The sequence below is a fragment of the Fringilla coelebs genome (genome assembly GCF_963513975.1).
Source record: "Fringilla coelebs genome assembly, chromosome: 1".
Taxonomy (NCBI): Eukaryota; Metazoa; Chordata; class Aves; order Passeriformes; family Fringillidae; genus Fringilla; species Fringilla coelebs.
The window spans coordinates 105,868,663-105,881,459 of record NC_140028.1 but is presented as its reverse complement, the minus strand read 5'-3'; the positions used below and the strand labels follow the sequence as shown (position 1 = coordinate 105,881,459).

Here is a 12,797-nt window from a genome sequence, read left to right as displayed (position 1 = left end):
CGATAATGCAAATTACTTTAACATTTCTCGTTTATTGTTACATCTGCCCAGACTTTTAAGCTGCTACTTTAAGCACTATAGGCTATTTTAAAAAATTTAAAAATCCTGGAATTGGGTTACAATAATCACATTGAAAGAAATTACAGCTGTTATTCTATCATGCTATCAAATTTGCCCAAGCTACAACTTCCAGTAACTGCAACATCATGACTTCTTTTTTCTCCTCTCATAATTCTTCAGCTTTCTGTTCCACTAGCTCCCTAGTTCAGCACCCTTACAGCTAATGCCTACATGTTACTCCCAGTTTGAATTTATTAGTTTTTTACTCTCAGGTCTTGATTCCTGCTACCCATTTCAATACCAGATGGAAGAGTTCTTCAGTCTTAAACTACCATTGTTGTCTTATGGATACATTAATCAGTAAAAAAAAAAAAAAACAAACAAAAAAACCCCAAAAAACAAACACACCCACACCTCTTTCTTGCCCAAGTGTATTTTGAGTTGCTTTCCCTGCACCATGTTCTTTAGTATTAATAAGAATATTTAAAACTGAGTAAATGCAGTTTAAAAGAAGCTAAAGAATCATGCACCAAAACCTCAATAAGATGAACCACCTCACACCTACAAAACAAGTTATGATCCCTGCTCCAAAGAGATCAAAGACTAGCCAGGGGGCAGACAGTAGGTAAAAACACTAGAGGATCACTAGAGGATAGTGGGCAGGCCAGCATTTCCAGCTAAGTGACCCAGCAGTCAATGCTGTACCAGCTTTGAAGCCATCATTACCGTGTGTAGAAAATAATATTCCTAAATCTTTCTCACTGTCACTCAGATGTAAAAGTCAAACATCTAGCTTAGAAGGTGTCTGCAGCTCCATTGCTCATATTCTCACAGATTACAGTAGAAATTTTCTAGAGACTTTACAGTTTGCTATAACCATGAAGAGACAGTCTTTTTAGAGTAAGAAGAGGTTAATTGCATAGAAATTATTATCTCCCTAGAAAAAGCTTCATTTTGTCTTGCCTGTAGGATTGTGCTAGCAAACAGAGAGGACTGTTCAATAAAATAAGAGTCTGCTTTCATACAAAAGAAAAGTGCAGTTTAGACTACTCAGCAAGTTACTAGTTTGCACCAAGAAGGACAAGCATATTTAATATCCATAAAGTCAGGAATGGCTAATTTGCAAGCAACACTTCCAAAGGAAATATTCCCCCAACCCCCTTCCCTGCTATGAACCATTTTTCCAGTGTTGCTTATCTTCTAGCCTTCAGTCACAATCTGTTTAATTTTTGCTGTGAGCAGGAGTTATATCTGTTGTGGTGATGGTTTGGGCAAAATGACAAAAAGGTGGATAGGTAAGAATGAATGCAGCAAAAAGCTACAACAAAGGAAGTTAGAATATCTTTTTAATTCTTTTTTTTTTTTTTTGCATTCATAATGAAAGCTCATGATGAAATAAAAAAATTGCTACCTTTCACTAAATAACTCTTTGACCAAAAAAGTTTTTCAACTTCCTAACAAACATTTCTTGACTCATAAAATTCTTTGTTCTCCAGAAAATGAAATTAGAAGAAGAAACGCCAGAACAATGCCAGTAAAAGAAAATCTCTTATTTACTATTTTTAGGGCTTTATTCTATTCAAGCTTAAGGAGATGGAAGAAGAGCATAAAAAGGCAATTAGCTTTCAAGCAAGGGGAAAATAATTTCAAATATGACATTCAGTCATAAAAATATTGCATTTGCTGTAGCAAAAGGAAAATCAAACCACATGAGCCCTCAGGTCTGGAATGCTGATCCTGAAATGACCAATGTGCTTCCAGGGAAAGGCCAATAGAAACAAACTACACTGCACACTATGGATTGTGCAATGCAAAGGAAAAATTGTGCAAAGAGAAAAAGTGCTTCCTGACCCTTGCAGCAATCAGCCTATTCCTCGAAGCATGAGATTTGATTACCTTCATCTCAGTGGGCACAACCATGAATATCACTGAATACCTTCTAATGCCCAGTGCATTCTAGCTGAGAAAGGGACACCAATGTAAGAATTTCTAGAGCATTTTGATTGTGGAACTTGGGCAATAACTGCAGCAAGAAAGCTCTAGCAAAAGCATGCACAAAGCATCAAGCACAATACAATTGCATTTAGATCTTCTCTTTTGAGGAAAAAAATACTGTAAGTTAATTTCACTCTAACAAATCCCATGATAATTAAATTCCCCATGCCAGAAAAGCAAAAAATCTCAAACCCAAAACCAAAAGCCCCAGCGAAGATGTTTGTCTGACAGAAGCTTTAGGATAATCCATACATAGATATCTGACATGTGGCATAGACCCCCCTGTCTAAACTAGAGTGCAGATTTTTGCAAAAGCCCCAAAAAGCACTGTCCCCCATTGTCGTCTTAGCACGACTTCTAGCGTCCTTATAGCGCAAGGGATTTTATATCTCCAGGGCCTCATACCTCCTTGAAGTTCTTTCACAACGCAGCTCCTCTATGCACTGCCTGTCCCTGGTCCTTGCAGCAGTCATCTGACTCCTCTTCCTCACAGCCAACACATCCACACTCTTCACAGTGTGGCCAACAAATGCCATCTCTCTTCTCAGCACAGCCAACAAACTGCAGCTCTCCTCACAGCTAGCTAGCAAACTGCAGCTCTCTCCTCATCCGGCTAGTAAACTCACAGCTAGCCAACCTGCTCTTTTGTAGCACTTGCTCTTATTGGATACAGGTATGGCTCGTTAAGAGCTGTGCCTGTTTCTAATCTTTACTAATTGGTTCTGCAGCAACTCCTCAGCTGTGAGATTACCTGCTGCACTATTGTCTTACATCCCGTCTCCCCACACCCCATCAAAACAATCAAATAGGAACACTCGCAGTTGAACATTTGTGTCCTGCTCAAAAATGCACTGAAAAATACATGAAATCTGACATGCCTTAACTACAGAAGAACTTGAGGCATGCAGTGATAATGGATATATATAATCATAATAATGTTAAGATGATATATGTTAAGCAACATCATAATTTTATGAACATCTTTAGACTACTGCTCTGTTGGTAGTACTGTCTTTCCTCAATGCACATAGTATTAATTTAGCATTTCTCTGCCAGCTACAAGCCTCTTCACCTGCTTCAATACTAAACAATGTCATTGGAACCTATATGGAAAGAAGGTAACAAGTCCAAGAAGTTTTACTAGTTCTGTGTAAATCAGGTACATGTTCCACTACCATTTCCCACCAGGAATGAGAGTTTCAAGGGATGCTCAGGGTAGAAAGAGTGTCACATGCTGAGCAGAGGTGCAGGGAGCTGGACACTGCAGGCTCAGATCAGAGAACATTGGGGTTACTTAAGCAAAATGGTGAGCTTCTCACTCATGACAAACACTAGGTTTAATGAACTCCTAATCTCCCACTGAATATACTAACTCCAGTTCTGGAATGTCAAGGGTTTTCTGGATCTCATTTTTAATCCCACATTTATCTGCAGTGTTACTCTTTCACTGCAAAGCTAAGTTTGTTCATAGGTATTCCTTCTCCTCTGAGCATATATGACTTGTACTGAAACTTGAATAAGAGGGAAGGTGGAGGTTACCTCAGTTTTCATAGCTACTTAGGAAGAGCTACAAATGACCTCCCCTTTTCTCCTCTTTGTAAACCTGTCAGTGTACTAGGAACAAGGAGTGGCTAAGTACCTAACTGAAGGAAGAGGAAGACTGACCACTGGGTCACAGTGTTCCTGTCTGATGTCATCTCCAAATCACAGAGGACAAAAAGAAAATCCTCTTGCTCAACAAGATATACAAAGGAAGCTATTAGTGCAGAAATCGGAATTACTACAGTGTTTGCTAAGATGAGTGCCTGGCCAAGTACTCATTGAAGACATTCTGTTCAATGCCTTTTTAACAGCAACAGTAGCACAAGATTAAAAGATTTATGGTTAAATATCCCACTCTTTCCTGAATCAGAAGTTTTAGTGAAGAGGCTTATGGATATGTTGCATTCTAGCTCCCATGTTACCAAAACACTACACCAACCTTCCTCTTAAGTTTTACCTCCTCTACTCTGCAAGTCCACCTCTGTAAAGCAGTTACCATATGCTCAACTCACAGCTTGCACTTGAGCTTTCTCTATTTACACAGGATCTAAACATACACTTAAATGCTTTGCTGAAAAAGAGATGAACATGGACATTTTGGAATCAAAGAATTAAGAAGTCCAGAACCTGGATTTGTGGATATACAAAAGTAGAGTAGCATGCCTTTAACACAGTCTTGTGAGTCCTTTCTGGGATGAATGCGTGCTTGAGAGGACCAAAAAGAAATAGCAAAATATCTTCTTGTTGCCCAAAGGTATTTAATATGGTAGAGCAAGGGGAATATAATCAGCATTAAAGTGCTCTTCATAAATAATGGACAATCTAGCAGCTTTTATCTACTCTGCACTTTAAAATAAAGTTTCTACTGCTGAATATTTCACAAGCAAAAGGTCATTTATTGTGGCTTTTAAATTATACAATTCAGAAACTGTTAGGAAAGGAGGTTCTAAGTTGCAATGCAACTTAGAGTTTTGAGTATCTGGAGAAACATGAGCCACCTTAAATACATATTTTGAAATCTACCACATACAAACTCATGGGGACATCTTTGCCCTGAACTATAACTACTGGTTTTGAAGATGTCCAATCCTATTCAGCAATACAGTATTTAATATCACACGAAGCATAAACCTTAATGAACATACTCCTGAGCTGTCAGTTCTAGTTTGCATTTCTTATCAAAATATACTGCTGATCACAGGTCATTTAGATGTGCAGCCATGACAGCCATTTTCAGGAAATCTATTTTCTGCACATTATTTTAAAGGTGTATTTTATTACAGCCTTTTCAAATAACAATTATAGTTTCACATAAACAAAACCATTAAGGAGGCACACTGGTGAGCAGGTGAATTGTCAAGATGAGTTAGAAGTAACCTTAGCTCTGTCCTCTGTGAATATAAGGCCATGACACAGACCTACTGCTGCATCCAGAGACAGATGTTCTGTGGCTGTAGATCAGCACGACTTTACAGAAGCCAGTCGTGCTACACCTGGTTTCCATCAACAGAAGCACCAGAATGCTTCTCCTTAGCACCATAATGTTTACAGCATCCCACACCTATAGATGACCGCCACGGGAGCCTGCTGCACTTCAGCACAGGTAACATCCCTCAGCCAGAGCTATTCTCAGGGAACCTTTTAGTTTTCTTTTTAAGCCCACAGTTCCAAACCACAGAACTACTCTAACAAAAAAAAAACCAAAAAAAAAAAACCAAACAAAAACAACCAAAACCCACAAAAACCCCTTGTCCAAAACAACAAAAAAACCAAACAAGCAACCCACAATCTAAACAAATAAACATTAAAAAATATCACATTTCCTTTTGTTTTTAAAACAAAAGTATTTTCTAAATATGGTAACTGAGCTCCTACCCCAATTTCTCTTAGTTTATTCGCAGTCCCCACTTAAAAAAAAAAAAGATAAGGAAAAAATTAAAACATGAAAGGATCTATCTGCAGAAGTTAGAAGCAACCACGGCAAACAGTACCATACAAAGCAAATCATCAACATACAGCCCCCTGCATATATAGATGACAATGAAAAACCTGTCTATGGCAAAAAATAAGTTTTTTGAATGATTTATCACACTGCAAGGAGGAAATCTGAGACACCTGGCTAACCTCAAGATCAATCATCTTTTTTAGCAACAAATTCCAGTGAAAGTCCCATGTAGTGGTGGGACATGCATTAAAACACCATGTACAAAGCTATTCTTTAGATTTTAGATATTCTTCTGTGCATTTGTAAAAATAAAATTGATCTTTAGCACTTATTTCAAGTAGGCTTACAGCTTTATTGAGATCATATGTCCCTCCTACATTTACCAGCAGAAAAAAATCAGACAGAACTGTCATGCGTGATTTGGCATTAGACACCTCAACTGCAGCAGTAAGGTTATTTTAAAGAGTCGTGTCTGCTTCAGTCTGAACCTTATACAACATACTGTCATTGCCAAACATCTAAAATAGTTGCTAAACTCTTTATTTATAGACATAGTGAATGTGGTCCTTAATAACTCCTTAGGATGAAATTCAAAAGCCAATATTGCCTCATTTGTCTGGGTCTGTCAAACACAAATATCAATTTGGAAGCTGCAAGAAATGCACAGGTTTAATCCTGGCCCATTGCACAGAGGCAGTTGTGGGGTTTTTTTGGTCAATAAATTCTCTCAAGACATTACATTTAAAAGCTGCAAGTGTATCAGCCAAATCATACTTTTAAAACAACTTTTGATGCCTGTTGGCAACAGGGCTAGTAAGAACGACGATACCTATGGGCTCTCTTGCTGCCTTTTACATTGCTCTTCTCTCATTACATTTCATGTACATGGGTGTAAAGATAAAAACAAAAGATCTTTAGTAGGGAAAAAAATTTGAAAGGAAGATGCCTCTGAGGGAAGCAAAGCGCCTCAGTTTTGCCCCCTGCTTCTGCAACGTGAAAATGAAACTTGTTGGTAGAGCTTTCCAAAACTGACTGCAGCTGGATCCAAAATATTATTGATGGGCAACTGAAATTTATACATAGCAATAAGCACCAACACTCTAGACTAATGAAGATAGAGACACGCTCTTCTCTTTGATAGTATCAAACAACTTGGCAAGGGACTGTAATTGAAGCCAAAGACAGCTTGTTTACTCTGCCTTAAAGTACAGTATTTCATATCACACTTTCAGAGTAAATTTTAAGCCTATCATCTGATATTTAGATAGACCTTCAGATATCTAAGAGAAAATGAGATATGTCAGTTTAGGTTAGAAATCCCACAAAGAATGATCATACTTATATGAAACCAACCTATGGACAAGGTTGGTACTTATATGAAACCAACCTATGGACAAGGAATGTAACAACCACGAAGTCTCCTACACCAAATCACCCAATGGGAAATTAACTGACTCCTCTAGAAATTATGCAACTGTCCTGCTTCTTACAGAAGAGAAACAAAGAATAGGTGCCCATTTCCCCTATTCTGCCTCATACCTGTGATGCCACAAACTAGTAAGAGAGAGAAAACAGATGTAGTCCTTCCAAGTGCCAGTGTTCTATGCGTAACTATACCAAGAAACACTTCCTGGAAGAAAATCCTTGCATTGAAGAAACTCAGGTATCACTGAACTCACTCCAGAGTTCTTAGAGGTCAAACAGATCAACTTACGTAGCTCTCCTACTTTCAGAATTTCACACAGCATCTTTGTCAGCTCAATGCTGCTTCGGCCAAATGGGCACTCATGCTTGTCTTCTCGACTGCTGTTCTCCAGGACAATCTGAAGGTGGAATCAAAATGGAAAACAATCAGTTTGAAGAACCCATGAGCTGCAACACTGTTCTCCACATCCAACATTTACAGGACATATCAGGCTTAGTCTAGGAAACTGTATGGGGAATTCAGGAAAACGTATTTTCATAAACCTTAGTCTTCCCCACAGCCAAATCACGTATGCCATTTATGTCATGGCTTCAAACTGAAAGACAGGTTTAGATGAGATATTAGGAAGAATTTTTTTACTGTGAGGGCGTTGAGGCACTGGAACAAGTTGCTTGGAAAAGTTGTGGATGCTCCATATCTAGAAGTGTGCAAGGCCGGGCTGGATGGGGCTTTGTGTAACCTTGTCAGGTGGGAGGTTTCCCTGCTCTGAGGTTGGAACTAGGTGATTTCTGAGGTCCCTTCCAAACCATTCTATGATCTGTCTGAGGCAGTAAGCAACATATAAACAGTGCTTCTCCATGTCCAACTGGGAAGTTTTGCCATTGCTATGCAATGTTGCTGTTCTGCACCACCCTGACTTGGAGAAACTGAAGTAGAAGCCAAAGAGAAAGAAGTTTCATTTTAAATGTGCTGGTTAAAGTAAATTAGGTAAATTATTGATAGGCATGAACACACCTAGAAGGATCTATAAAACCAAATTGGGACAGAATTTCATCATTGTATTCAGTCTTCAAAGTAGTCTCAAGTGATAAAATCAAACAGCACACAAAGGAAGAAAATGTCTGCATTCTCTTTATTATGAAAAGAATTTTTTGCTTATGTGCAAAACATTTCAGAGAACAATCACTCTTGTATCAAGCCCATGAATGGTGCAAAAATGACTGATGGAGAGTCTTTGCATTCTCTATTAAGCGACACTGTAAAATAAATGGAAGAAAATAACTCCTTCTACATTTATATACCCATTAAGTTCTGCCATATCTGATACAGTGGAGATAAAGTTTTCCTTGGCACTACAACTAAATAAGAAATGAAAAGTTATAAAAATACTATAGATTTCACTGAAGCAGTGAGCCTGAAAAAAAAGAGCACAATAGGGTCTGGGAAAAAAAATGAAATTGTCAAAACAAATTTGAAGTAAAAATGTCTTTGCAGAACAAACTTTGGCACTTTACAAAAAGAAAAACCTCATCCTAAACAGCTGCTGCATAGCTTAGGGATGAGGGACAGAAGAAGAAAATTAATTTCAAAGGTAAGATATTTTGCCAAGCAGCAGAGAATCCCAGAAGATCTCACCATTTTTCTCACAAACAGGTGTTTAGACATTGCTCTCTGCCTTGCATTCCTCCTGTCTTGTTAGCCCCCATCTCCATCATGGTTTTTTGTTTGTTTGACTTTTTGTTCTGTTTGTGGTTTTTTACTTGTTTGTTTTAAACCTTTCCATTTTTACAGCAAAGAAAGGTTTTCAAAGGGCTTCAAGGCTGGAATTCCACCCAAAACCAGGAGGGAAGGTGGAGGGGAGAAGCAGTTCAATGCTGGATGGCACTAAAACCTTTCCCTCACTCCTCAGATCTTGGTTTTGACTGTTTAGGTCTAGATGGAGACCTGCTTTTAGTCCTTCCTTCCTGTGAAGCAGTTACATGTGGGAAAAAAGTGAACACCCTAAAGCAAGTAGGAAAGCTATGTGCTTCACAGAGTATGCCAAGGTCTCTTCAAAAAGCATCTATTTTAGTCCTACAGTATAAAGGGCAGCCTCTAGCTGCTCCCAACCCATCACCCAGGGGTGTAAAAAGATGGATGCTCTCTGTGTTATGAGAAAACGTGATCTCTCAGGTTTGTTTTTCAGTGCTGCTGGTATTTCCTTTGATTGCTTACACTTCCCACAGAAGCTTAAAGTCATTAGGGATATGATATATACTTTATCACCACAAATTTTTATTGGCCTTTTCCAATAGTACTGTGTCATGTTCCAGGGTCTGCCAAGAGGAATTTTCCTTCTAGAAGTTTTGGTTTAAATGCCATGTAATTGCTCCATATCATCTCTGGGTAACAGTAAATCAGAGAAACACCCTTGCTATTTTTGTTTTACGTTGCTGCAGCCACTGTTCAAGAAACATGTGAATATGACTTTATATTCTGGATGAGTCATCCTGCTTCACTCTCTCTCATGGAGGATAGAGCTACAGTTGTACATCCAAAAGAAGAAGCAAGGATAGAGTAGCACCAGCACAATGGAAAGCTGTGTGTCTCAATACCTCCCTAAGATCACTTCCCTCATTTTTTTTATTACCTTGTTTTATCTCTCACATAATAAAACATAAAATCTGCATACTGGAGCAGGGGGTTGCTTCGACACAGATTTAGATACAGCAGAGAAACACTGGTAACAAAATCAATGGAGAGGCAAATTGAAAGGGCAAGGGGGAGGGAGAGGGAAGCATGGGGCTGTATTTCTGCTCGCTTCTGGCAAATGCGCTTTGTTGAGTCTCACATTAACCCGACATATTAACATTTCATGAGCACATAAATATTTAATGGAGACACCATATATGCATATAATGCAAGACAGAATTACAGCAATCAATAAGAATGCCAGAGAAATAGTTAAGGCACTGTGTATTGCTATACAGCAAATTAAATGGCAATTTGAGTAATCAATATGTAAAGCAGTCTTAAAATGATCCTCAGACACACTCTCTGCAAGCATAAGTTTTTTTAGCATTTGCTGTACAAAATAAAGCAGCACTGCCATGCCACATTTAAGAAAGTAAGATGGACGGCCCTTTACTGCATCTAAATATCTGTAGGCAAATTTGACAGATATGGATCTTCTGCAGGAAACAGCAACAGTAAAAAGGGAAAGAAAAAAAATAGGTTCTTATAAATATCCAAAGAGAAATCATTCCTAGTCTTGGCAACAGATTTACAACATTCATTATTATATTTGTAATACTCTTTTCACGACTTCACGACTCATATCCTGTTCCAAAGTAAAGTGCTATAAATAGAGCTGATAAGGACATGGTTTTAATGTTATTTCCTTTATCACTGTGGTTACGGAGGAGAAATAAGCAGGGAATGGACATGTTTCCTTCATAAACTGGTGAAAACAATACCAGGGAAAGAAATATAACACACAGCTCAAGACAGAAAATACTTTGTTCTATCTATAGAGCATAGTCCTGGCTTGAGTCACGTTTTTATCACAGCAGTTATTTTACCACTGGAAGGAAAGTAGTGAGGAAGCTGCAAGCCCACACAACCTTCCTTTAAACGGAGGTCTATCATTAATGCTCATTAAGTGCTCCACCCGGTTATCTTCCTCTGCCTTCCCATCAAAAATCCACAGTGAGTTGCAGATCCACCAGACATTGACAATTAGCAGCTACAGTGGTTAAATTTTGCTTGGAGAAAACAAATATTCAAAAGCAGAGACATTCTACTGTGGACATTGCAGTAGAATTCCTGGCACCGCAGAACTGCAGAATCATTTAGGTTGGAAAAGATATTTAAGATCATCCAGTCCAACCATTAACCCAACATTGCTGAGTCCAGCACTAACTAAGCCATGTCTCCAAGTGCCTACATCTTCATGTCCTTTAAATACCACCAGGGATGGTGACTCAATCACTCCCCACTCCCCAGAGCAGGCTGTTCCAGTCATTGACAACCTTTCCCATGAAGAAATTTTTCCTGGTATCCAACCTAAACCTCCACTAGCACAACTTAAGGCCCTTTCCTCTTGTTTTTTCCTTGGGAGAGAACAATTCCTACCTTGCTACAACCTCCGTTCAGGGAGTTGTAGAGAGCGATAAGGTCCCTCCTGAGCCTCCTTTTCTCCAGGTTGAACACCCCCAGCTCCCTCAGCTGCTCCTTATTGTGCTCCAAACCCTTCCCCAGGTCCATGGCCCCTTCTTGACAAACTCCAGCACCTCAATGTCCTTCTTGCAGTGAAGGGCTCAAAACTGAACAAAGGATTCAGGGTGTGGCCTCAGCAGGGCTCAGTGCAGGGGGACAATCACTGTCCTGGCCACAGTATTGCTGATCCAAGCCAGGATTTTATGGGCCTTTTTGGCCACCTGGGCACACTGCTGGCTCACATCCCATCTTACTTCAGTACTATCTTGACACTGGTTTGCCCTTTACTGCAATACTACAAATCTATTTGGCTACCCTTTATTCTGATACTACAAATCTACTTCTGCCAGTTCTTCCTGTCTTCAGTCCTTGTGAAGTTACAGGATTGGGTAGGTCAAACGTGGAAATGCATCTTATAATACACTAGAGGTTATACAGTTAAAAACCAAAATGAGCTCACAGTACAGGAGTATTAAATTCTGCAGATCCTCTTCTCTTCCTCTTGTGTCTTTGATCAATACTGCCCATTACCATGAGGCAGAAAAAAATCCACCATAATGTGCAGTATTCAACAACAATGTATATTTTTTCTTTAGGGAAAAGCAAAAAAGTCCAGACAAAAATCTCTATAGAAAAACAAAATAAAATTACCAAGAGATGGCAGACAGGAAATGCCTTAGTGGTGTTCTTTGTCAAAACAAACAAAACAATAAACAAAACAATAGCAGCTCAGAAAATGGAAGGGAAAAAAAATAAACTGAGAGAATCATAAAATGAGAAGAAAATGAATGAGATTAATTGACTAGCAGAGAGGGGAGAGGAAGAGGTTGAAAAATGTTTTTTAAAATTGCAAGGAGGTGAAATCTTTAGGAAATCAGTGTTATCCATATTCTCGAGAGTTCCACAGATGCAAGTCTGTAGGCTGTTAAGGCATGAGAATTTGACAGTATTAGCAGTAGAATATAGTTCAGTACAGTTATTATTATTATTTTAAATTATCTACTATATAGTTCCATCTATCTATGGAACTAAATCCAGCTGGTGTCCGGTCACAAGTGGTGTAACCCCAGGGATCAGTATTGAGCCTAGTCCTGTTTAACACCTCTGTCAATGACTTGGGTGAGGGGACCAAGTGCCCCTTCAGCCAGTTCACAGATGATGCCAAGGTGGATTGGAGTGCTGATCTACTGGAGGGTAAGAAGAATGACATGACATGATATGACCATGACAGACTGGATGGACCAGATGAGGAGAACTGTCTGACATTTAACAAGATGCCTACCAGGGGCCTGGCCATAAAATAAATATTTGGTTTTAAATCTGATTAAAAACCCCCAAATTTATAATAAAGGAAATTTTTATATAAAATGTAAATATGCAAAATTAGTAAATAAAAATATTGAAAGTAACTTTTTATTTTAAAATAAAATAAATGTAAGTATCATGCCAAGATCACAGGGAAATAATGCAAATTTCCCAGTAGCAAAAACCTCCTTATAAGACACCAACCTCAAAATCAAAAAGATTTTCTAAATTTATGGCTGTGTGCCTTTATGATTTTCCATTGAATTATTCATTGAGTCTGTCACTACCTCAGGATCCCAAAATAGACCCTCAGAAGGCAGTGGACTA

General features: G+C 38.7%; 1 protein-coding gene across 6 annotated transcripts in view; it reads right to left on the bottom strand.

The window, feature by feature from the left end:
- LOC311161455 (engulfment and cell motility protein 1) overlaps positions 1-12,797 on the bottom strand; it is a 199,370-nt gene that overhangs the window by 37,533 nt on the left and 149,040 nt on the right. For all 6 annotated transcript variants that reach the window (XM_084219036.1, XM_084219033.1, XM_084219034.1 and 3 more), the window contains one exon: positions 7,257-7,365. In XM_084219036.1, the coding sequence (XP_084075162.1) occupies positions 7,257-7,365 (109 nt within the window). The remainder of the gene's footprint in view (positions 1-7,256; positions 7,366-12,797) is intronic.